At 37.1% G+C, this 25,381-nt stretch overlaps 1 protein-coding gene across 8 annotated transcripts in view; it reads left to right on the top strand.

Annotated features, from left to right (window-relative positions):
• Positions 1 to 25,381, top strand: part of MPP7 (MAGUK p55 scaffold protein 7) — a 156,781-nt gene that overhangs the window by 103,604 nt on the left and 27,796 nt on the right. For 7 of the 8 annotated variants that reach the window (XM_069777765.1, XM_069777727.1, XM_069777746.1 and 4 more), the window contains 6 exons: positions 5,497 to 5,628; positions 13,903 to 13,984; positions 14,924 to 15,009; positions 16,817 to 16,891; positions 17,506 to 17,702; positions 18,229 to 18,293. In XM_069777765.1, coding sequence (XP_069633866.1) covers positions 5,497 to 5,628; positions 13,903 to 13,984; positions 14,924 to 15,009; positions 16,817 to 16,891; positions 17,506 to 17,702; positions 18,229 to 18,293 — 637 coding nt within the window. The remainder of the gene's footprint in view (positions 1 to 5,496; positions 5,629 to 13,902; positions 13,985 to 14,923; positions 15,010 to 16,816; positions 16,892 to 17,505; positions 17,703 to 18,228; positions 18,294 to 25,381) is intronic. The other variant, XM_069777773.1, reaches the window with a different exon arrangement.

The raw sequence follows: 25,381 nt of genomic DNA, 5'->3' as shown, positions 1-25,381 counted from the left end.
TCTAGGAAAGTGATTAGATTATTGCACCTTCAGAAGGAATATTATTACTTTTCTGCCTGATAGGTGCTTACTGTGGTTTGTGGCCTCACTCACTGGGTCTACTGCCAAAAATATTCAGTTCACTGTTATCCCAGCCACCCTCTGGTTGCTTCAGCAGCACTACCAGGTTTCTCCTGCCTATAGTTTTATTGCTTGCTTCTGCTTCCAGATTATGCTTCATGCTTTAGCCAAGCTGGAGAATTCAGCTTGTTCTTATCTGGTAGTTGAGATGCCTGTTCTCACCTGCCCTGTTGTTGTCTTGTTAACCCTTATCTTGCAACAGGATTAGGGTTGCACATACTCCTTTAGCAGGTAGTCTTGGTGGTAAAGAGACTGCCATATGCTGCCTTTTTCTGATGGCTGCTTCACCACCCATTTGCTGGAGAGTGAAATTAGGGAGGTGGAAGTCATCAGTACATCAATATAAAGTCTAGCCTATGTACTCAAGATAGTAGGTTTAAAGATGAATTCTCCTGTAGAAGAAGAAAGGTTGTTATACCCCACCCCCCACCCCCCCTTATCTAAATTCTTATCTCCCTTTTCCCCTGTTAAATTTTGTGCTGTTTACCAGTTGCTCTTAAATGTACAGCTTGATTCTGAATACCTTGTATTTTTATTCCTTTCTTCTCCAAAGTGTTCTCAAGTCAAATTGCTTTTCTGTCCCTAGAGCCTGTATGCCATCACCATTATGCTATAGCTTTCTGCTGATTTTATTCTCCTGCTTTCTAAATTCTTGCACACGTTTGGCTGTTACATCTCTTACACTTCTCCTTCCATTTTGATGCTCTAATGGTCTTTCCTTCAGTGGGTTTGGTCTCCTCCCAGCTCTTTCAGCTTTCCTTCTTTGTTGTCACTGGATGACTTCACTTGCTTGATTTTAACTTTATGCAAGTTACTCATAAATCAGTCTTTCCAGTCTTGAATAATTTTCTTAGTCAACATTAGCTTGTCTTTTTGTATTTCTTCTGTAACCCTATCACAAAGGAAAACGCAATAGGGGTAGAGCTCTCCGGAGGACAAGCTCTGCCAGGTGAGTTCAGGGGCACGTTGCTGTGGTTGCTGATGAAGTTACTTTTCACCTCCGGTGTAACTTCTCTGTGCCAGCCTCAGTCACCACAGCAAAGCAAAGAGGTGGAAAAATGTCTCTGTCTCACCTGATTGATAGAGTTCAAGCTGAACTGCCAGAGAAGGTGGCCTGTGCTAATGATCCAAGCTGTGGACTGGGACAGCAAAGTCATGGGCCATTTTCTCCCATTTTGCTGACTGCTGCCAGGGCAGTAATCTACTCCATAGGCAAGGTAACCAGCAGCTGGGTTGGCAGTGTCGCAGTCTGCTGCAGCTGTTGGCTTTCATAAAGGTCGGTTTGAGTCCCTACAAATTTTATGTCGATAATCTTGACTATTAATTATTTACTTTTCTAATCTCGTTTTTTTCAAGTACCATAAAGAAACAGGCTTTTGTTTCTTCGTCCATTCTGTCTTTCTTCTTTATTTAACTTACTGTTTTCTAAAATGTTTTTCTAGACTAATAAATGCAAAATATTTCTGAGAAGTAAGGCTTAAACTGAGATATATGTTTTCTTTAAATAAGGAGAATTTAAAAACATAAGGAGCTGTGTTCGCAAGTCAGGGGCTACTGGGGGTATTTTTACTCCTACAGATCTCAAAATATAAACAGAAGCAAAAAATAATATAAAATTTGTCATTGTTTTAGAGGAGCAAAAATGTAGTCAGTGTAGTTAAATGATACACATTTTTCAAAATGTAGGACTGTTTTCATTAACAACATTCTCAATTTAAATAAACATTTAAAGTTTCGGAGCAGTTTAAGAGAAAGAACTTTGAATGTTTCCAATGTCAGATTTTCTTTGTGTAAGTTGATAGTGTAAAATATCAATTTATAAACTGTGAAAGAATCAGTGATAACTTTAATATGAAAAATACAGCACTAGTTATTAGACGTTTCAGAGATCTGATGAAAGTATTCATTTCCAGCTAGATCATGTCTAAGAATTTAGCTGAACATCAATATTTATATTTAGGTAGTGCAGGAGTTTGAACCATACCTTCTTTCAAGTTCTAAATATGGATAGTGTTTACATTAGTGAATCATAAGCATAGAACGTAGAGCTGAAATAAAATCTTTTTCTCCAGAGGTGCTTAAATATACATGACCCAAATCTTGGATCATACATGCATAGTTCCGAAGAGCTGTGTATTTGAAAACAAAACCAAAATATTAAAAAAAAAATATTTTTTCATCTGCACTTCCTGCAGTTTCTTGTGATAGGTAAAAATTAGTATCATGGAAGTAAGTTGATCACTTCTTAAATACAAAAAGAGAACGTTACTACCCTTACATTGCCTTGTGCATTTACTGTACAATTATTCTGAGTAAATCTTGTTCATCATAGGATCCAAATTTTGTTTCTTGGCACTTGTAATTTGTTTGCTTCTAAAAAAGTCCCAACCTTTTCTATAAAAGTCTAGTCTGATACATAGTTTTTGGACTAAGCATACATTATATTAATTGAACAGTACAAAGAAGCTGCTGAAGAAATGTCCCTTTACACTGTGAATATGGTCATTTCTTCATACATGCAAAACATATGGAAGTTCTCTTGAGAACAGGCTCTGATCACTTCTAGTTGAATATATTCAGTGAAATCAAAATGGCTTTATAAATTTTGTCTGCAGATAAATTATTGCCCAATGTCTATGCTGCTGACTACTTCAAGAGCAACTACAGTAGACAGAGAGTAGTGTGTGAAAAGAAGCAATGATGGAAGACAAGCAGGAAAGAAAGCTTAGCATGTTCAGCGTACAGCATAAACAAGATTGTGGTGACAGAAGGAAGCTTGACTGAGAAAAGACACATAATTTCTGTCATTCATACTCTTACCTAAAATATGCATCTTTGCACTGAGATAAAGTAGTACTAGAGTCTGGGGAAAAGATCTTATATTGAAAACTATAGTACAGTGTGGTTTAATGTGTTTTTTGGGAGGAGGAGGGAAGCGGTTGATAAGTTCCAGTTGTGAGTGAAGAAAAGCATCATAACTACCAGGCATTGATTGGCATTGCTTTATAATATTTGGGCTGCATTGTTGTTTTGCATGCAGTGTCCAGGAGCCTGCTCTGGCAGTCAGAGCAGGGAAGTATCTTATTAACAGTGGTGGCATAATTCAGTGTAGTAGTGGGCAGAATCTGTTTTGCAAGTTTCACTGTGAAGGGTTCTTTTGAACATGTTTTTAAGTTGCTGCCTTTTACTCTGGAAGTGGTGCTTTAGATTATTTTCATCTGTTTTCTCTATCTGCCTGATTGTTTTTAAACTGCAATATAGAACCTCATTAAATTGAACCAGTCCATGAATGTGCCCTAGCTTTATGTGGAAAAACGTAATTGCAGAAGACTAGTTTTAGAAGTCTTAACTGTAAGTAGCCTGAAGTAAAAGCAAACGCTACTTTTGTTTTAGTATATCTTTGATATTTCATGTACATCTTTAGAGGACTGCATGTGATTGCGTGGCTTTTACATATGTAAAGCTTCATAATACACATTTCCAGGAGGAACTATAATTGCTAGCCTGAGCTTTTTAGCTTAGATCTAAAGTAAGACTAATCTTTGGTGGGAGGGAGCTGGTAATTTCTCGTGCTAAATAGTACAAATTTATAACTGTGTCTTGGGAAGAAAACCAGAAATAATTAGCATGTTGAAATGTTTTTGTCAAATTGTACAATATGCATGGAAATTAGAAAAACAATAGCAAATTCTCATGAAGCAGGCATGATCTTCCCCTGTGTTTGTTTTGTTGAAAACCTAACTTCAGATTTAAACTTCAGAATTTCAAGATTACCATATGCTCTTAGCCTTCTGCTTTTGACATGATAACTTGTAGCATTGCCTGGAAATTGTTTTCTGTTGTTACAGTCTCCTCCATTCAGGAAAAAAATCCTGGAATAGTGTAGTGGAAGTGTCATGCTTTTGTAAAACACTTGCATTATCTGTGAGAACATATAGTTTCTGGTCCTTTGTGTAGTCAGTCAAATATTATCTGCCTTTTATTAAGTAGCAAGTAAACTGGCATCAGAGAAATGTAGCCATTCTCTGTTCTTTATTAAGGTGTTTCTTCTTAATCATTTTTGTAATTGTTATAATAGATTCATTATTATAGTAATTGATATGATACATTCTGATATGATCCATGTCAAGAATGTTGATGTGTTCTGCTTCATCCTAAACATCTCAATATTTTCCAAAATGCTTTATTTTTATTGTCAGGAAGGTTATCAATTTGTGAATTACTCCTGCTATTCAGACTACAACTTTTGTAATATTGACGCTTTGGGAAAAAATATCAGGTCAAAATGTAAAATATTCAAGTATTTAGGAGCAACTACTTGAAAAGAAAAGCAACTGAAAGCAGTATATAGAGTTATATGTATGGCTGTTGCTGTTATTCCTGCTATAATGCATAGTTTTCACTGCAAAAGTAAAAGCATTACTTAACTATTTTTCACCAGTTTGAAAGGTATTACAAATAATGAAGACTTTTTAAAATAGAACTTTAAGAGTTCTGTATCTAGAAGAAGCTGTGAATTTTAGATTATAGCTGAGATTTTTTTTTTAGAGCCTTAGGAGAATGAGCTTTTTAAATTCCTTTGACTTTCAAGATTTTTTAATTTCTGCAAGTTTATAAATTATTTTATTTTTAAGATTAAACCCTTTGTCAGGCTTTGTTAGGCTTTTCTTTGAAAAATCTATTATTCAAGCTATGCATGAACTGGAAAACCAACAGAGAAAGGAAGGAGGCAAGACATGCGACAGAGTGTTTGAAAAGCACCTGCCTAAACCAAATTGTCTCAGCAGTATGTTCCTCAATCTCAATCATGAATTCCACAAGAAATTAAAAATTCCTAAGATAATTTGGAGCTCATATGAAAGGGAACTAGTATGATAGGGATCCAGTAACCAGGTAAGCTTCCAGGGCTCCTCTGAAAGGAATAGTTGGGCAACAGCTTAATGTCATGCATCTCATGCTTGAGCAGAAATACTGGAAGATACTTATTTTGCTTATTTTTGTTATAGGACTGCTTACTCTATCAAAGAAACTTTTTATCTAGGAAAAGTAGAATGATGTTCTTACTTTAGGAGACTTAGGTTTTCTCCTGTTCATAATGCTTGTAATTTCAAGCTAATGTGCAAATCACTTGGTATTTTTGAGTGTATGAAGACACTGTTCTGTATCCACAATTTACTAGATGCATACATTGTGTATATGAAAACATATACTTTGTGGAGTTGTTTCATCAGTTTGACGTGTTAAAATTGTAGACAAGAATTATATTCAATCTATATGCATCACGGTAGTAGAGTCAGGCTATAAATAATATCGTCTTCTTTGCCTTTCATAAACTTTTCAGATGCCAAATAATATACTGACTATTAATGTTTTCAGGCTTTGCTCTCTGTACATGATACTGTTGCTCAGAAGAACTACGATCCTGTCTTGCCCCCCATGCCTGATGATATTGATGAGGAAGAAGATTCAGTTAAAATAATCAGGCTTGTCAAAAACAGGGAACCATTGGTAAGTAACCCTGTCTTTTGTTTGGGGGTTTTGTGTTTGTGCGCAGGGCGGGGAGTGTTCGGATTATGAATGTGAATGGGTGACATTAACTTGAAATGTAGATAGATGGACATTATGCATTTTTATTCATAACATTCAATAATGCACTTGTGACTTCCATTCACAGTTATCATTAGTAAAGCACATGAAATGAATAATAAGAATGTGTTCATTCATGGTGTTTGAGCATTATATATGTGGGCCAGTCTGAGTATTTACATCGGTAATATATTCATCTTTTATCCTGAATTTGAATCATGAACTTGTTTTAAGATGAGAGAGGGAGAATGAATCCCCAAAGAAATCTTGACCTTTGTTTTGAACTGTGCCTGTTAGCATTCATGTAAAAAAATGTGACCTTTTGATACACTGAAAAGAAAGCGTAAAAACATATTTTAAAATACTTGAATTGAAACCTGGGCAAATTTAAGATGTCTGTTGTTGTACTTTGGATTATGAATACTAGAAAGTTAATATCTTCATGGGGATATCTGGAAAAATGAAAGGACTAAAACTAGGTTGTATTACAAGAATATGAAAATGCTTTACTGATTTGGTTATTTTTATTTGCTGTACAGTGGGAGTCATCCTGTATAAAATTTAACTATATTCTTTTTCTCCTGCAAACCAGTAAGAGCTTTGTTTTATGTTATACTGGATATTTGGTTTAATGGATAGCAATCCTGAAGAAATATCTGCAAAGTTACTTAGAGAAAGCTGTGATTTTGTACTTGAGATGACAGTGGGAGAGCGATGCCTCTGTTAGATCTACAGGGGTAGCTTGTCCCACAGTAGATATCTTACTATCACTCTTATTCTTGATGGATTTCTGGCATCAATAAACAAGAAATAAGTTTTGGTATTGACCCACTGCAGGTGCCCATGGGCATAATTAAAAGTTTGACCATATGGAAAGTTTTTACTTTGTTTTAACATACTAAACCTTTTTGTTTCCTAAATATTTAAATCACAGCTTTAGGCTTTCCTTCTTTTGTTTAATCAAAGAAATTCTTTGAGGAAGAAAATGAACTTACTTTAGGATTTAGTATCAGAAAGAGTATTAATTCTGAAAGGTGTGAAGAAATTTGAACATGTAGTATGAGATGAGTTCTAATTGAGTAGCTTATTTTGAATATTAATGAAAACATCCTTATTGTTTTTTCTTGAATTTGTCAGAAAAATCTTAAGAAAATATTAATTTACCTGCTTTCGTGTTTCAAACGTGATTTGCTACTAAGACTTGTGTGAGTTAAATACTGTAAGTTAATAGTATCTCAAAGTGGATTGGCTAAATAGCAACTCTGAAAATAAAACTGAGAGATTTTCTGAAAACCTGTACAAGATACATTATACATTGGCTTTTGAGATTTTAAGCCCTCTTAAAGGGACAAATAGAGTTGCCTAAACTAAAGGTTATCCTTGGACTGTTCCTCAAATTCCACTTTTGCCCGTTCACTCCGGTGGGATACTAAACTCTTCCAGATACCTGTGTGTCTGTTGTGGTTTAACCCCAGCTGGCAGCTCAGCCCCACGCAGCCGCTCGCTCACTTTCCCCAGTGGGACTGGGGAGAGAATCAGGAGGATGAAGGTGAGAAAACTCATGGGTTGAGATAAAGACAGTTTAATAGGTGAAGCAAAAGCTGCACGTGCAAGCAAAGCAAAACAAGGAATTAATTCACTCCTTCCCATGGGCAGGCAGGTGTTCAGCCATCTCCAGGACAGCAGGGCTCCATCACGCCTAACGGTGACTTGGGAAGACAAACACCATCACTCCAAACATCCCCTCTTCCTCTTTCTTCCCCCAGCTTTATATGCTGAGCATGACGCCGTATGGTCTGGGATATCCCTTGGGTCAGTGGGGGTCAGCTGTCCCGGCTGTGTCCCCTTCCAACTCCTTGTGCCCCCCCAGCCTCCTCGCTGGTGGGGTGGGGTGAGAAGCAGAGAAGGCCTTGGCTCTGGGTAAGCACTGCTCAGCAGTGATGAAAACATCCCTGTGTTATCAACACAAATCTAAAACACAGCAACATATGAGCTACTGTGAAGAAAATTACCTCTATCCCAGCCAAAATCAGTACAGTCTCTTAAAAGGTGCATCTTTTGTGCTAAGGAGGTAACAGAGAGGGTTTTTTTAGAACTTTCTTTTACTAGGCAGGACGGCAGCCATGGAAAACATAAAAAATGTGAGAGAACTCAGTTCTTCAGTTTAAGACTGCTTAGTTTATTTTCCAGGATGAAAACAGCCTTATAATGGAATCTGTGATAGACCTATTACTCGAAAGAGGCAAAGGGTGGGAGCTAATTGCAGCCTACAACTACTTGAGAGTGGGGAGCTCCCAAGGACAGTAGAGTCAAACCCTTCTCAGAAGTGAAAGATGCTAAGACATGGGGCAAGTTGCAGCCCTGTGAGGTTTAATTTGAGAATTAGTAGAAGTATTTCATTAGATGCAAAGTCCAGCACTGGAGCAGAGTAACCAGAGATGTCCACCCTATACCATAAGGCAATGGCTGACCTGATCTGGCATTGACAGTAGTGTCCTGCCCTGAGTAGGAGATTGGCCTGAATGACTTCCAAAAGCTGGTCTTTAACCAACATTTCTAAGATTGTACCTTATCTGCACAGGAAAGGAGTATTTGTGGTCTTTCCAAATCTCCAGCCTATCTTGATGTTTTATTTTTGTTGGAGAAGAGCTTACGGTGAGTTCTATTTTGCATGTTACTTCATCTCCAGGAAGACTTTGAAGAATAGTGTGTAGCGTCCTCTTCCATAACCCACCTTCAATCCATTTTAACATTATTAAGGTTAACGTCAAACATTAATTTCTTTGTGGCAGATTTATAGTGACAACTTATGACACCATGACGACAATACATAACAAACCTATTATTTGTGTCTTTGTCTTCCCCAGATTTCTGCTCCCCCTCCCCGCCCCCTTAGGAAGGGGTGAGAAGAAACATGGATAGTAATTCAGATAATGTCTTACCAAAATATGGCATGGGAGAATAAATAGAAACAGGTTTATACTAGGTATATTATATCTACTGCATTTATGCTTCCTGAAGTTATTTTACTTAAGAAAGGATATGCCATGATCTATGTTTACTAAACTATTTAAAATTTCATTTTCTATTTATTTCCATGTCTTTTTAATGGCTTTTCCTTCAGAGCTTGTTCTAAAGTCTTGGATATTCTTAGTACAGATCAAAGAGTCTCTTCTTGTTCAGTTTATCTATTCACTGTTCTCTAGTCAAAAAGTCTGACTTCCACTTACATCGTTATATCGGGATTCTTGCTACTGAGCTTGAGATTGGAGGTACCATACAATATTTTTTCTGGTCTGGTTTCTTGACTTGAAGATAACTGAACTCTCTGAGCTTTTATTTCACCTCAGATACATTCTCATTCTCTGTTTGTACACAAACATTAGAGATTGTTTTTCTGCAAAGCAGGAAGTTTTACATCAGTTGCAAACCCTGGATGTTCTTGAATTGGATATCTCCTTTGGATGACTTTCAACAGTAGTCTCTGTGAAGCAAATTAGGCACTCTCTTAGCTTCTTTGGAATATATCTAGTGACCATTTTTATATAAAACTGCACCACATTTCCTCTTGTACTTGTTCATGCTTTTCTCTGAGTTAAGCACCTCACTGGTGTTCTGAGCCGGTGTTAATCTCATATTAATGAAGCCTGAGTTCCCAGGAGTAATCATCTCAAAAGAGAGGGAAACACATGGTTTGTAGGAGGGCCTTCTGTTTGCCAGATTTCATCAGTTCAGAAGTCAGTGCTGAACTTTCCTCCAGTTTTTTGGAAGAGATGATTTAAACTTTTTGTTAATCCTTCCACAGTTTTGGGTTTTGTTTTTGTTTCTAAATGCTCTATTAGCAAATGCCATTCTAGCAGTGTCTCACTCAAGCAAGGTAAAATTGTGTTAAGAGGTTTTATCTGAACAAAGTAATTTAGAACATCTCTGAACCTTACATGAAGAGAAGTAGAAACATCTCTTTTCAGAGATTCCAAAATTCACCTGGCTATAATTAGGCTTTATATTAGATAACTTTGAGGGTTTTTACTTATGCCTGCCTCTCATGGGCTTTTTTAGCCACTGCCATGTTCCTGGTTAGCATTCCTGGTACCCGAGATGTACAACCACACTACCAGGAGTTCAGTTCCTGGCCTCTCACTACTTCCAGCTCCCAAATGATATTCCAGGTTTGTTACAGATGTCGTGCAGTTATTCTGAATAGGATGCTTATTCATGGTAAGGTGATTACTTCTTCATGACAGATTCATTTCACATAAATTTAGCCATTTGAAAACTAGTATCTATGCTGTGTCTATAGTCAAGAGAAAAATAGGCAGCTCCAGAGAATGAACCATGCCATCTATTTGAGATGCCTGCCTTAATGAAAGGATGATTCATTCTCAGAGCTGCCTATTTCTTTTCATTAACTATAGCAGGAGCCTAGACACCTGGCTTGAACTAGATACCTGATTTCTATAGCTGAACTTGGGTGAAATTAATTGCAGTGATTTAAAGGAGTCGTTTACATGTTCTGCCCATGCAGATTCTACAGCTCTTGCTCGCCTCTTACTCTGAGTCCTTGTAGCTTGGTTCTTGTTAGTGAATGAACCCAACTGTTTTACAGGGGGGATTAATTGGGGTCTAGGCAGAGCTCTAGTGTGCATAGTCTACATGTATGTGGGCATCAACTTTTAAATAACTCTTCACTATAAGGTAGGTAACTGATATTTGTATTTACATTTTCAATAGAGAATGAATTCAAATAAGGCTTCTTGAAGTACTTATTTGCATTCAACATCTGCATGTGCTTTTGTTTAACAGAAACGTATGCAAAAATATTACTGATGTAGTAATATTGATGTAGTCTTTCTTTCTTTAAAAATAAAGGCTTATAATGTTTATGTTCTGGAACCAGCAGATAAATGGAGAACTAATAAAGCTCACATCTGTGAAACCCTGAGTGATGCTCACCAATCAGTGTTACTACATTAAAAATGAAAAAAACCCCAAAACCCAAAAAACAGTGAAAGAGCCTTGTATTACTTTTAGTGCTTTTGCATAGTACACCTTTAAACATTTTCTTAGTCTGATCACCATATGGCTCCCAAACTCCTTATTTTTCCCTTTAAAAGTATTTTAAACTGAGCTATGCTATTACATCTGTATATGTCTCATTTAGGGTAACTTACACTTTTGGCTAGCAACACTGAAAATATTTTCCAGCTCTCAAGGTCCAGTCTAACCTTCTTCCATTTTTAAAGCTCTAAATGAGGAGCTGCACTGCACATGTAACTGAAAGTACTGGAGCTGAACATCTCATAAGGAGAAATTCTTGCCAGATTATATATACTTCATAGTTTAAGCAGGGCTGGCAACAGTACAAGAGAAGCTTCTTTTTCAGAAAATCAGCTCTTCGGGTTTTCAAAAAGAAATCTACTTGTGTTTGATGATTTCTTTTTGAGTGTTCTAAATTGGGAGGGAAGGGGAATTTAAGGAACCCCCTTTTTTTCTCTGTGTACTATAGGTACAGCAAAAATACATAAACTCAAATAGTGCTTTTCATGGACCTGCCCTTTCACTTTGAGTTTGCTGTAGAGGAGTTATTAGGAGTGAGCTAACTTGGGTTAAATAATTTCCCAGTAAATTTGAACTTGATTTTGCGCTTTGTTTGAAAATTCCTATTTACCTGTTATCTTTACTGGGGCATCTTTCAAATCGGCTAATCTGTGCTAGGAAAATTCATTTTGTAGTGAAAATCGCGTAGAGCATGAAGTGACCATTCCACTTGGACAAGAGCCTTGTTGTTACTTCCAGATGCCGTCTGGGTCAATACTGTGGTCTTTGATCACACACAAGTGGTTTTTTTGGGGGTCTGTCTAAAAACAAAGTGAAGTACTCATTTCCAGACATCAGCACTGGGCTGGGGTAGCTGGGTGATCACAGTTAGGAGGCTGTCAGTCATTGCTTGCCTTTTGCATTTGGTGGCATTTAATAGTGTTGACTTCTAGGTAAACTGCATAAAGCCTTTCTGTACAAGGCTTTTTTCCTGATGAATTAGGAGAGCCTCTGTTTAATATGGACAATATAGTGGAAATGTCCTGTATTTATATTTGGCTCTAGCATCCTAATACTGCTTTTTTCTTTTTGATGGATATATTCAGAAAAAAAAGACGCTTTGTACTTTTAAACAGATATAACTATGCAGATATTAATAATAAACTTCAATTTAATAGCTGTCGCTGCAAGGTTAGAACTCAATATTGAAACATAGGCTAGAGGGGTTAGTGCTTTGTTTAGTATATTCCTAATGGTATGCAATTCTTTTTGCAGAGAAGTCTAATCATGAGTTTTTAAAGTGAGATTAGCTGCAGCTAAATCTTTTATCTTTTTGAAGCTCTCATACTCATTTGAAACTGTAATACAAACAAATGCTTACTGATACAATTACATTATAAACAACACATAAGAATAAGGCTGGCAAATTGCAGAATTACTTTGCTTGTGCATAGAATGTCTTACTAATAAATTTAAGATGTAAAATAAAATGCACAAACACAGCACATCAATTTTGCTGTGGAGTGCTGCCTACTGTTAAAGTTTCAGCCAAAGAGAATATTGTGTGGTGACTGTTTTAATTTTTCTCTATTTGCAATAAATGCAGCTTGCATATAGTAAAATATAAGTTAATCTCCCATTTTTTTCTTGTGCTGTGTTGCCATCTTAGAGGCAGAGGGAAAGGGAAAGAAGTTTATTTACGGTCAGTAAAATTGTTAACTGTAGTAAAATGTCACCCCCATTATTTATTTGTACTTATGTCAGCTTCACAATCGTGAAACACTTAAAAATTGAAGTCGTGATAAACATGAAATTCATGTTTAATCTAAACAAATATAGAAAGGTAGCTGTAAAAGCAATTTAATTATTCAAGGAACTTTATAAAGTACTTCTGTACCTTGCTTCAACACAACACTTCTCTGATGGAAGGAAATTCTAACCAGTGATGGCGGAGTGTACGTAGCACTGTCTTGTACTTAGAGGTGAAGCAATACTGTTCATTCACTAATCACAAATACAGAAATTTTCAGAAAATTGACTTACCTGCCAGAGTCCTAAACATCTCTGTCGATTAACAAAGTTAGAGCTATTGCAGGTAACTAATGACATTAACATGGCCATGTAATCACGTGCAGCTAAAAAGCTGTTGGCCAGGAGGTGCTTTTTATCGTGTTGGTTTTTAAAAATACTGGATCAAATAACCTTTCTGGAGGTGATTATACAGTATGACTTATCTAGCTAAAATCACCCTCCTTATTCTGTGGATTCTGTCTTCCCGAGCAGGCCCCGCGTGTCCCCCCTCACTCCTTCCCGTCTGCCCGAAAGGACTGGCACCGCAGCTTGGCCGCGGCTCTGTGCCTCCAGGTCCCTTCCCTCCTCGCTTGTCGCTGCCGCTGTCTGCTGCTTCCCCATCGCCCTGTGCCTCTTTTCAGCGTACCCTCGCAGTTCTTGTTACAAAGGCATTTTTCTCATCTAGACAGCTGTTCGCTGGAAATTTAGCTACATGATGTCGTTTTACCTAAATACCTTGCCCTGTGTTTGTGTAATGTATGAAAACAGTCATGACTAACTCAGGAAATGTTCCCCTCCTCTGCATTTCTGTCCCGCAGGTATTCCAGGTGAGCCCCGATGGGCGGGGGCATTTCTCAAAGTCATGTTTATTTATTGGTAACACTGTAAAGCAAAATGACGATCAGTGGGTGCAGTTCTGAGCGTAAAGTGCAAAAATTATGAACACGGATAGACTTTTTGTACCCACAGTATGTAACGTGGCCTGTTTTAATGTAGGAACAACAATTTATCAACTTTCAGCAGTAGGTTAGTACAGTTTTAGCAGCAGACTCAAGTAAGGTATGCTGGAATTAACATTAAGTTGGAAAGTAAACTTTTTCTATCGTTCGTCCTTTTTTAAAAGCTGTGTACATACAGAATGCGTGAGTTACTTCTGAATGGAAAAGAAGTCCCATTTTAAGAGGATGGTAATAGAGCAACATATTTTGTATATTCTTTTCATGAGCAAGTATCATTTCTGGCTTATTCATATGTTGATACGATGTCAACTTTTTGCAGTTTTACTTAGCAAATGGTTTTTAATGTAGTGAATTAAAATTATGGTGAGATTAACCAAATAACTTCTTTTTTTCTTTTTTTTTACCCAAGGGAGCTACTATTAAAAGAGATGAACATACTGGTGCAATTGTGGTGGCCAGGATAATGCGTGGAGGAGCTGCAGATAGAAGTGGTAAGGTGTTGCTGCTTGGCACTAGCCATTGAAGTTCTAGAACTTGGAACAAGATGAGATAAAATGGCATATTGTGTAGAAATTAAATACGTCACTATCACACACAAAAATATTTGGGGTCTGGACAGTTTTCCAAAGTGATATTTCAATACTGGTGAAAGTATTCGTGCTGAGTTTTTTCCCCAATTCAGTTGCAACCAGGTACCCTTGAGTTAGCAGATACAGGGGTTTTTTTTAGATACATCATGGTTTGTTTCCAATTGAAGGCATCCCCTTAGAAATGATGGGATATGCCAAGATTACAACCTGCTGATGGAGAAACTCAGGATGGTTGCATTGTTTTATATTAGGACATCCATTTGGAGTTTCAGCTGGTAATTCTCAAAATACCAGCACATCCTTGACTGCTGTTGCTTAGTTTGTGATGCTCAAAGTCTGCAAGAACTCGAGCAAGAGGTCCTGCATTATACTCTAAAGTGCCTCTTTTCACTGAAGAGAATCTAGGACAGCTGTGTTTCACACTTAGATGGGGTAACAGAGTAAATCTAGATACTTTTATTGTTAAATTAGCAAGCATTTGTGCCACAAATTAGCACTCACAGCCTAAGTGATCTTTGCAGTACTTGCAGCTGTGTAGCAATAAGAAAGTAGTATGAGTAGAAAAAGAATTGGCACAAACATTTTTTCAAACATCTGCATGAAAGTCTGGAAAAGTCATAGAGAAATGGTACTAATTTTCAGGAGGAAGGAAGGGAGGTGAGTAAACCAACAATCTCAAAACTTATCTGTGAGGACAGTAGGTGGTGTTGGGTTCACCATTTATTCCTGCTTTTAAGTTAGAGCTTAAAGTGGATGAACAAGGGAGAAAAAAGCTGAAAGGTAGTGGCATTTTTTGTATGATACATAGCTACAGTTTAACAACTCCTCTGTCTTCTGTAGGTCTTATTCATGTTGGTGATGAACTGAGGGAAGTCAATGGGATTCCTGTAGATGATAAAAAACCTGAAGAAATAATACACATTTTGGTAAATACCAAACATTTTAAAATTAATTTAGGGAGTCAAGAAAAAGTAATTAGACTTAAGATTTCTGGTGTATTTCTTAGAAAAAAGTATGTTCTACAATAATGCCTTTTCTTTCAGTGCCATCATTTACAAACCTCTACTTCTTTTCTCTTAAAGAATGATTTTCCACGCATTACATATATATGCAATTATAGATTACTTGTAAAGAGTTAAATGACAGTAATATGGCTATAAATAATGTTGCAGATCTCAAGTATAATCTACAGTGTTTGAGGCACACCATGATCTGTCGAATTCAAACTATTTTAAATGTATTCATTAATAATGCACTAACTCCATGTGCAAATTAATTCATAATACATGTACTTGATAGCTTGTATAACTAGTATATTAAGATTATATTTTATATGGACTTGCAGTATATATCCATATATATGATTATGTTTGCACTCCTCTGAACTACACAATCTCTAAAGCCAGCCTAATTACTTACTTACGGACCACTATCACAAATTTACTTAATTTAGAGTTTTTCAGAAATATTTAATATTTTTACAGCAAAGAAACTGATGAGGGTCATGACAGCTCTTTATATTCATGTTGTAGGCATTTCTATATACATACATACCTTGCTGTCCTGCTGAATTGAGCAGCTGTCTCACAGTTTTGGTTCAATAACCAAGATGATTCATTTCAAGTGTTAGCCCGCTGATACTCATACTTGCTTTATGGTTTTGTGTTCCCTACAGAAACATATTTTCCTGCAAAAATTAATATTTAAAAATCTCTAGAAACACAATAGTGCTAGAAAAGGTGTGAACAATTTCCCCATTTACCTCCTTGAGGAACAATATAAACATCAAAAGCTAGTTAGAGCTTGTTTCAAAAGTAACAGAATTATTGATTCCAGTCCTAGGACTGGTAAAATAAGAACTTGGCTGCTGCTTGTCAAACAGTGAGCTCTTGGATCGCAGACGTGCCGGCAAAAGTATGTCTCGCTTGGTAGTGGACAGGCCTGTTTCCATTTTGCTTAAATCGTTGGCTCTCTGTTGCACTCTGCTAGTTTTATGAAACTTGTCGGCTGCATGCAATAGTAGCAGAGGCTCCAGCTGATTAGCACTTCCTTCAATAGCAAAATGTCACTGAGGCAGTGGGAATATATTGTGGTTAATAAGTAAAATACAGCCAGACACACTTTAAGTGGGATATAGGGAAAGATGAATGGATGAGGTGGTTGATGATGGCTAACTTGTTTTAAGATTTATAGTAGAGGGCTTTTTTTCCATTTAGTACACGTAGTCTATTCAAATATGTTTTTCTTTTCTAGTTTCTTAAAGTTGCCAAAAGAATAAATCCCCCCCCAATAGTTTTATATGATAAATATGGCACAAGCCTGTTTGAATTTTTCTATCAGTTTTTTTTGAGAAATGAAATGTTAGTTGGATTTTCCAGGGATGTCCAAACTGTGCCAGGAGTCCAGCGGTTGCTTCTCATATGCATACATTTTAGCTGTAGCATTTGCGCCTGCTTTCAGTGCAGAAGTGGGACCTCTGAAACATACAGGTCCCAGTCCATCTCTGCCCACCAGTGAAGCAAATAAAACCGAGCATTTCAAGTGGGTATTTTAATCTTTGCAATGCAAAGTTTGGTGTGGTGAAGCTGTCAAATTCCACGGATCATGCTTGGGAGAGGATAGATTCATTATATTTGAGTATTTCTACATTAATTTGAATTTCTTTTCCTTTTAAGATTTCCTTGAAATGTATAGCTTAATTCTCAGTACATTTTCTTTTCAAATGTTCACCAGGCTCAGTCTCAAGGAGCAATTACATTTAAAATTATACCTAGTGTGAAGGAAGAAATGCCAGTGAAGGAAGGCAAGGTAGGCAAGACTATTTCAGAAGCTATTGCAGTAACTGTTATACTGAGGTTATATATTGTTTGCTTGGATGACAGAACCAAGAATGTGATTTATGCCTCTGAACTCAGTTTTTCTAATGTGACAGTGTGCAGCGCACCGTACACTTCAATACTTACGTGCTGGATTTACAAGTGGGTGTAACATGGTTCTTAAGCCCTAACTCTACAGCTGTGAAGTTGACATAGGTAATCTTCCATCTTCTGCGAGGACCTGGCTTGCTTCCAAGTACTCCTTTTCTTCCACTGTACACTGGGTAGAAGACACTTGATAGCACCTTGCTTCAAAAGTATCTTCTCTTCAGTTCCCCATATGGCCCACCATTCACCTGCAAAGTCCTATTTGCCTTGTATCATAGAGCCTTTACTACATTGGGTGGAGGTTGCAGAAGCAATGAATTGAACATTCCCATGTGAACTTCTACTGTGAGGTGTCCATAAGCATGTTTTACAGCAGTAAATGTTTAGTGCTTTACATTATTTAGTTCAATGGTTTTGAACAGTAAAAGCGAAAAAGGGAGACACCTTTGGATTGCATGTAATATTTTGATTCTAAAGACAAAACACGGTTTGTTTCAGATGTTTATCAGAGCTCTGTTTGACTATGATCCTAATGAGGATAAAGCAATTCCTTGTAAAGAAGCTGGACTTGCTTTCAGAAAAGGAGATATCCTTCAGATCATGAGCCAGGATGATGCGACCTGGTGGCAGGCCAAACACGAAGGTGATGCCAATCCCAGAGCAGGCTTGATCCCTTCAAAGCATTTCCAGGAGAGGTGAGCTACTGAGAAGCATAGTTTCATTATTTTTTGTAGTAAGAGAAGATACTTATTTGCCGAGTTGTTATGTTAGCATAGTTGTCGTATGTAATGCTCATAGATCACACGGGTATGATAAACCTGCATTTGCAGCAAGACAACTGAACTTGGAAACCTGTTGCTGAAATACTTTGGATTTCCTTATTTGTCTGGCTAGAATTAATAATGACAAAACCCGATAGGATAACACTGATCCAGATTGAAAGAAAAAACATATGGGAAATAGCACATCAGTATCTGTATTCACACTGATGTACTATGCAGGAATAAGAACTGCAGCAGGTTTTTGAGAGCTTACAAAAATTTGAGGCTGAGGATTTAGTTTTTTTAGATTGTGAATAGATTGCATTGTTTTAAGTTAATTTCTTATAAAATCTTCTGGATATTTTGCAATAGTCTCATGATGTTAAGTGTTTATTAATCTCAAACTTGCAGTGAAAACTGAGGAGTTTGTGTCTTTCCCCTACCACCTCCCATTTTATAGGAGATTTGCACTAAGAAGACCAGAAGTGCAGATTCAGCCACTGAAAATTTCCAACAGAAAATCATGTAAGTCTGTTAACCTGGAATAGAAATCATACTCCAGATCTCTAACCTTGTAAAATAGCAGTTTGTTTCAGCCCTGTGACTACAGGATGCATTTCTCCTGGGCGCAATAGCTTCTTGATCACATTGTATCAGTAGGAAAATAAATATAAGAGCTGAAATTAAAAGCTTTAAAAGCACCTAACAATTTTTCCCAACCCTCTGACTTTGTTTTCGAAGCACTGAGCCCAATTAATGTTTTGATATATAAAATTTCAAAGCTTGAAGAGTGTTCTTTTCCCGTTGAAATAGTACAGAATTGGCTCAACAGTTTATATAATTTGGACTGCATCAATACAGTGAAATTTATATTGAGAGAGAGATAAAAGGTCAGATAGTCTCCCCTTCTCTCCCCCATATAGTTGGTGATTTTTTGTGTCCTGTGAAGCAGGAAATTTTTAAAAGTTGGGACATTCAGTTCTTTGACAGGCTTTCACAAAACCACTTCTAACTGTTTTTTAAACAAATTCATTCTTAACAGTGTCTGCTTTCAAATACAGTAGTTGCACAATATAAGAAAAATAAGCTCTAAGAAAGTGCATACATCGAAACAAATATTTTCTTTCCACTGGAATTTACATCAACATCTGTTTTAAGTATTATTGCATATTTTACTTGACCTGTTATTTCTTTCAGTTGTACAGACTCATAACAAAGTGAGTAAAATGTAAGAAACTATCATGCTTCTGTAGGATCTAAATCTTAAATACAAACATGTTTGTGAGTTTAACTAGAAATATTCAGAAAGTGGTCTAAAATTTCCAACCATCTTTCATTCTCTAGCATTAAAACAAAAAGTATGGATACTACAGCAAACAGTGGATGCTGGCACACTAAGTGCAAAAATAAATGCTTTTAACTTTAAAACGTCACCCTGAGGTTTCTATTGCAATTTTCCTAACTCCTTGCTATGGCTTTCGTGTTCTGAAGTTTGACAATTACTGTTAGTTTTCTAATAATCTGCATTTTCTATCTTTCATTCCATTTCACTATTTGATTGTGTGCCTTAATGCTATTATTAACTCTGAAGCCCTTGATTAGCTTTATAATTACAATAACAGACTATATGATTGCACTACAGCTTTTCTAATTTACATAGATCTTAGAAACAAAGAAGAGCTCCTCTAGCTTGTAGTAAATCTGTTGTTTTTCTAGGTTCTAGGTCAAGTTGCTCTGCCCCAGTTTTGGAAAAGTGTCTGATCCCAGGGTATAGCTATTTCTCTCTGTCCACTGTTCTTGAATCTGGATAATACCCTCAACAAGAGCCTTCAATTAAGGTGGCACTGGTGCTTTTGAAGAGGTAAATCAGCTGCTGCAGCAACACTGCATGATTCCTTTCGTAATGGACTGCATCTTTTTAGTAACCTTCAAGTGAAAGGTTTTACAAGATGCATCTCACCCTTCCAAACAGGCAGCCTGAACTTGATTGGGAATTGCCAAAATTACAACCCAAAGAAGACCCACAGTACAATGTCTACTATTGTTGTCTCTGCTGTTGCCACTGAATTGGCCTTAACTAGCTGTTGTGGTTTAAGCCGGGGAAGCTTCTAGCAGCTTCTCACAGGGGCCACCCCTGCAGCCCCCTCCCCCACTGCCAAAACCCCACCACACAAGCCCAAAACACTAGCTTAAACAAGGCAGAAGAGTTCCTCTCTTCCTCCCCTTTCCTTTAAAACATTGCAGAGCCTTAGGGTCAAGCAATATGCCTATTATCGTTCTCTTTTAGACTTTCTTTAAACAAAGCAAGGTCCAGCTAAATGCCATCCAGAAGGCAGTGGTGCCTCTTGAAGGAGGAAAGACTGTGGAGTAATGTAGGTTTGTCATTTTCTTTCTTCCCTATTTCTTAGGACAATCTGCTGCCAGATTTCCATGGGAAGAGGGGAAGTGCTGTTCTGAGTTGAGGTCCATCCCTTCATTCAAAGACTAAACATGTTTTTAGTGCTGGGAGGGAATTCAGATCCTTCATAGAGGAGGCATTTTAAGGACCAAAATTCAGGTATAGAAAAAATGTTATGACTAGGATGTTGCTTGAGTTGCTCTCAGGAAAACCTTCTACTTGCATGGCTTTTCAAGAAGATTCCATGTAAGCTGGGAAACTCTGCGCCCTTGTGATCTTTCTAAGGTTAGGCAGCTTTTTCACATTACCAAGCAGGGCAGTGAAGCTGTGAGATGTGGAGGCTGTGTCTGTAGTTGTGCACAGCAATTGCCTTGCCAAAACTGGGAGATGCTGGAAAATCATACATTGCTCAGCTGAACAAGCAGCATACTGGCAGTATTGGAAGCATGTAAGGAAAGTGTCATAGAGAACAGAAAATTGGAAAGGACTGCTGGGTCTGATTTTTTTAGCCCTTTTCTGTATTGTGGGGTATGGCCCACTGATTATTGTCCTCTGAAGTTTTATTTAGCAAGTTCCCATGTAAGGAGGTGGGAAATTGGTAATGCTTGATTTCATCTGATCCTTTTTTTAATCCTGTACTACAGGCCTTCAGCTCGATATAGGGTTCTCCAGTGCTTGGAAGCATAATTGTGTGGGGAGACTGATGTTCTGTAGATCTTCCTGAACTAGCTGTATATTGAGAGGTTCCTTGCTGTTGCAGTTGATCCTGTCCAATCGTATGACCTGTATTTCCTTAGCAGTTTGGAGGGAAAGGGCAATTTGCCAGCTGATATTCTTAGAGATTCCCAAAGACAAAAGCCTGTTGACCTCAACAGAGCTGCTAATAAAAGTCCCTTTCCTGACAGGACTGGGAGTTGCACTAGGAAGCTTTCTTGAGACATGCTAAGTAGCACTGGAAGTTGGCCTGCTCTGTTCAGTCAACTCATTCCACAGATCCCATGTTTTGTAATGAGGAGGAAACCTGGGTACATACCTTTGTTTTTAATAGGGAGAATCAAGGAGAAATATTCTATTTTCTTGGATCCCCAGAAAATGTGAGTCAGCTCTGGTTTCTTAGGTGGACTTCCAGGGTGGTCGTGTCCTTCTACTTGAGAATTAATCTAAAAATTAGTCAAAATCCTATAACATATGAGAAGTATCCTACAACTTCTTTTTTTCCTCTCTTCTCAAGCCAGTTCTGGAACTGGGAAGGACTGTTGTATTTGTCTAGAAAAAGAGCTGTCTAAAACATAGTCAATAACTGTATTTACAGTAACATACATTAACATCCTTCAGGATTTGCTTTGATAATTAAGTATGTTTCAAAACCTGCAAGGAGCTCAATTGGATTACTTTTGGGAAGCCTTCTTTCTATTTCCTATTTTGAAATTTTTACTTTTTTCAGCATAGCAACGCATGTTGTGTAAAGTTAATCTGTACACATATTTCTGTATCATAAATTTGGAAGCAAAATAAGAGTGGGCTTTTTTGGTGATGCTTGTATGTATACACATATCAAGGAAAGAGAGTAGAGGATACCTTCCACAGAACTTTTTTTCACTGCAAATAATTTTTGCTGAAAAATCAGAAACCTAACCTAGTTCTAAATTATTAAAAGGATCAGTTTATAATGGAAATGCCAATTCTTAGTTTCACTTTAATAGCAAAGTCAACTTTTTCATTGTGCCTATGTGTAAAGTGAATATAAGTAAATACTTTAGTTTTGTGGAAGATACATACACACACCTCTCCCAGCATTTAGCCGTTTTCTTGAATGGCAAAACAGAATCATTCTTACATTGCACCAGTCAAAATGAAAAAGCTTTAACATGTCATGTGTGCATTGGAGGAGGGGGCAAAACAGTGTATGGTCCATATTGAAAGGTAAGTGAAATCACACTTTTTCATTTGCAAATGGAGAAGGCCCATAGTTTGGTATCTGGGAGTAAGGTCAAAGGAAACTGATAATATAGGTGAAGCCTACACTTGACAAGAGATGGTTTTACATTGAGAGGAAGACACAGGACAAGTGGGAATAAATAAAGGGAAAAGCAGGGAAGTGAAATTTCATATTGAGGATCAAGAAAAGGAGAAAGTATTGCAACAAGGCAGCAGGGCAATGGAAGAATAGATCGACAAAAGCTGCCCATAAACCCTGTTAGGCAAAATCCCACAGAGGATGGGCTTTAAAATGGTTAGATTAATGCAATTAACAGTATTATGCAAGAGCATCACTATAGTCACTATTTGCACTATAGTTCAGTTGTTTCTTGATTCCGTTTAAATGAAACACTAACGTATTTGTTTTGTTAAAGTTTTTGCAATGGTGAATGCAAAAATTACTAATAGGAACTCTGACCTATTTTGTTATTATTGGTAGAAAACTTCAACAAGTTCAACATTAGTATTTGCTAAGTTTTAAAAGCATGAGGTAAATGGCAGTTAGATGTGCTGACCCGCTGATGAGATTGATAGTGTTACTTCCCAGGCTCTGGGTTAGTGCAAATGATGGAGGGATAACACACCTCTCAAGCATTTTCAACATTTTTCTCAATACTTAACAGCAGTGACTTTTCAGCAAAAAGCAGTGTTGTGCATTAATACTATGGGAAAATTATAGTGGGGAAAAAAAAGGTAGGAAAAAGCAGCATAGAAAAGAAAATAGGAAAATGGAATGAAAGTAAAGAAAGAGACGTGCACGAGATTGTGTGAGTAAGACTAACCTTCTGTGTGCTGGGATGGTGAACGAGCAGTATGGCTGACGGGGGGCGTGAGGGAGTTCTGTGGGACACAGAGGGAGGTACAGTAGAGGTGTGTCTGGCTGCATGCAATCAGCTTTGGTATGTCTGAGCTTCTGAGCCACCACTGAATGCCCGCTCTGCAAAAACCTGCTCACCTGGTATTCCTCAATAATACTTAACAGCATTCCTGGCTTTAAGAGGTCAGCTTAGCTTGGGCACAACTTTGTATCTAGATGTGGCTCTGTGAGTTCTCCTGTCGTTGCATCCGGGCTAATTGGGAGTGACATGAGACTCAGTACAGGGATGAATTCATTTGTGTAATAGCTCCCCGTCTGTTAACTTGAATACAAAGACTACTCATGCTCTGACTATAATAGTCATTGCCAACAAACATGGCAATTCTTGCATTTGTAGCTTACTTCAATTTGTAGACAAACCAGTGATCACCTGGTTTTTTGAGGAAAAAAAAGTAAATTTCTTTGAATAACAACCAAATAACTTACTGTTCTGCAGTTTTCTAAGCTGCAGTAATCGGCCAAGACATTATATTCCTTCAGCATAATTTTGCTTTCACAGTGGTTATTGTGTTTATTCTTGTTATATATGTGTTGTCTCTGGTATGAAAATTGCTTGTAACTTTATATATACTAGTGTAGCCTGTAACTTCTGTTAACTTGTGCAGTGCATGCATATGTGTATACCCATACCCTGAGTGTATAGTTATATATAAATATGTATACGTATGTAGCATATACAACAGAGCTGTTCAGAGATGTCTTTTCCATGAAAATACATTTGTTCTGTGTATTTAATGGTAAATGTAAATACTTACTGTGGCAAAGCCATCATCATATAGTTTTTCTAGGGCTTAAAACCCATTTTACTTTCAATTTTGATTTACCATATGTGATTGGCGTTGTATCAGCAAGAGGAAATATTTAACTGCAGCCAAATGGTGTTCATTCAAACAAGATGTAACCCAGTTTACCCATAGATGAGTGTCTTGTGAATTGAAGATCATGTTCTGCCAACAAAAGAATTTAAACAGGCTAAAAGAATGAATACTTTGTACCACTTGTATTTGAAGACCAAAAATTTAGGATAAATGTATAGTAGGACTCTTTTGCTTGTTATAATTGCCACACAATCTTAACTCTGCCTTTCTTCTCAGTATTTTTCTGTGTTCGTATTTGAAACTTGATTGCCCACCTGCAGGTAGTTACGAGTAAAAACAAAAAATAAACCAGACCTATAAAGTTAAATTAGCACATTAGCATCTTTGTTCAGAAGTCTCCTGTCCTTACAAATATTAACTTCCTGCTACCACAGAGAAATTAAGGAAACCTGAAGCTGGATGACATTTGAGTCAAGGTCATGTGAGACAGAAGTGGAAATGGATCTCATAAACTCTTGCTCTGTCCTTCACCGCAAGACTATCCTTCTTCATTTTCCAAATTATCTTGGTAGAGATACTGTTATCTGATGACGTTTGAGAGGATTAAATTAGATCACCTTGAATTTCCTATAGCATGAACGTATATGTATCGTTCAATCTACGAAACTCTATAGGATAAAAACCTGCAAAACAGTATAGATGTCGATTGCTATGTGGGACTGTTCACTAAAAAAATCAGGAGTGTTTAATATATTCACTGTAATGCAGATTGTTGTACGTCACAATTTCTTGCTTACTAGAGTGAAATAGAATTTAAGGGGTAATGTAACTTGCTTGTGATAAGAAACTAGAACAGAGCTGCTGGATCTAATTTTAGACTGAGAAACATTTAAGTAAGATTCTTTGATGGAAATATTGTTGAAAGAAAGTCAGCAAAAGCTAAAAATTTTAATCTGGTGCTGGACTGTTCCAAAGAGTTGAGGAAATTCCTGGGGTGGCACTGGTTTTGAACTTGATAAGTAATATAATTTAGGTGAGGCCCCCAAAACCAAATATTAATATATTTCAGTTAAAATACATACAAAAATAAAGCGTATGTGATACTGGTTTGAGTTGTTATAGTTTAGGATATTGGCTACACTGAAGTCTTTCTAAAATGAATAAAACCAACTACTTCCTAAGCTTCCATTGTGCTTGTGTTTCCTATTTCTTTTTTTCCCATTTTTGTCTTGGTATTGCTTTGTTGTTGTTTCATAAGCCTGTTCCGTGACTATTTTCTTTGTAACTTCTCCCTTCTTACCACACTACATTTAATTGATCGTATTTCTTCTCAGTGTTTTATTTGCTCCATGTTGCCTTATGGTTTTTCTTTTCATTTTGTCACTGCTTTTATTTTCCTACTTCCCATCAGATTTCCTCGTCTTTAGTCTCTGTCCTCTTTTAGTCTCTTATTTGTTCTTTCCAGATAAACACCTCTATTTCCTTTCTCAGCTCGCTTCAATTTAGTGAAACTGTATTAGCCTGAGATCTACCCCAATTT

Source organism: Haliaeetus albicilla, chromosome 2, assembly GCF_947461875.1.
Source record: "Haliaeetus albicilla chromosome 2, bHalAlb1.1, whole genome shotgun sequence".
Classification (NCBI taxonomy): domain Eukaryota; kingdom Metazoa; phylum Chordata; class Aves; order Accipitriformes; family Accipitridae; genus Haliaeetus; species Haliaeetus albicilla.
Note: the sequence above shows the minus strand (reverse complement) of the source record. Positions and strands in the feature narration are given on the sequence as shown.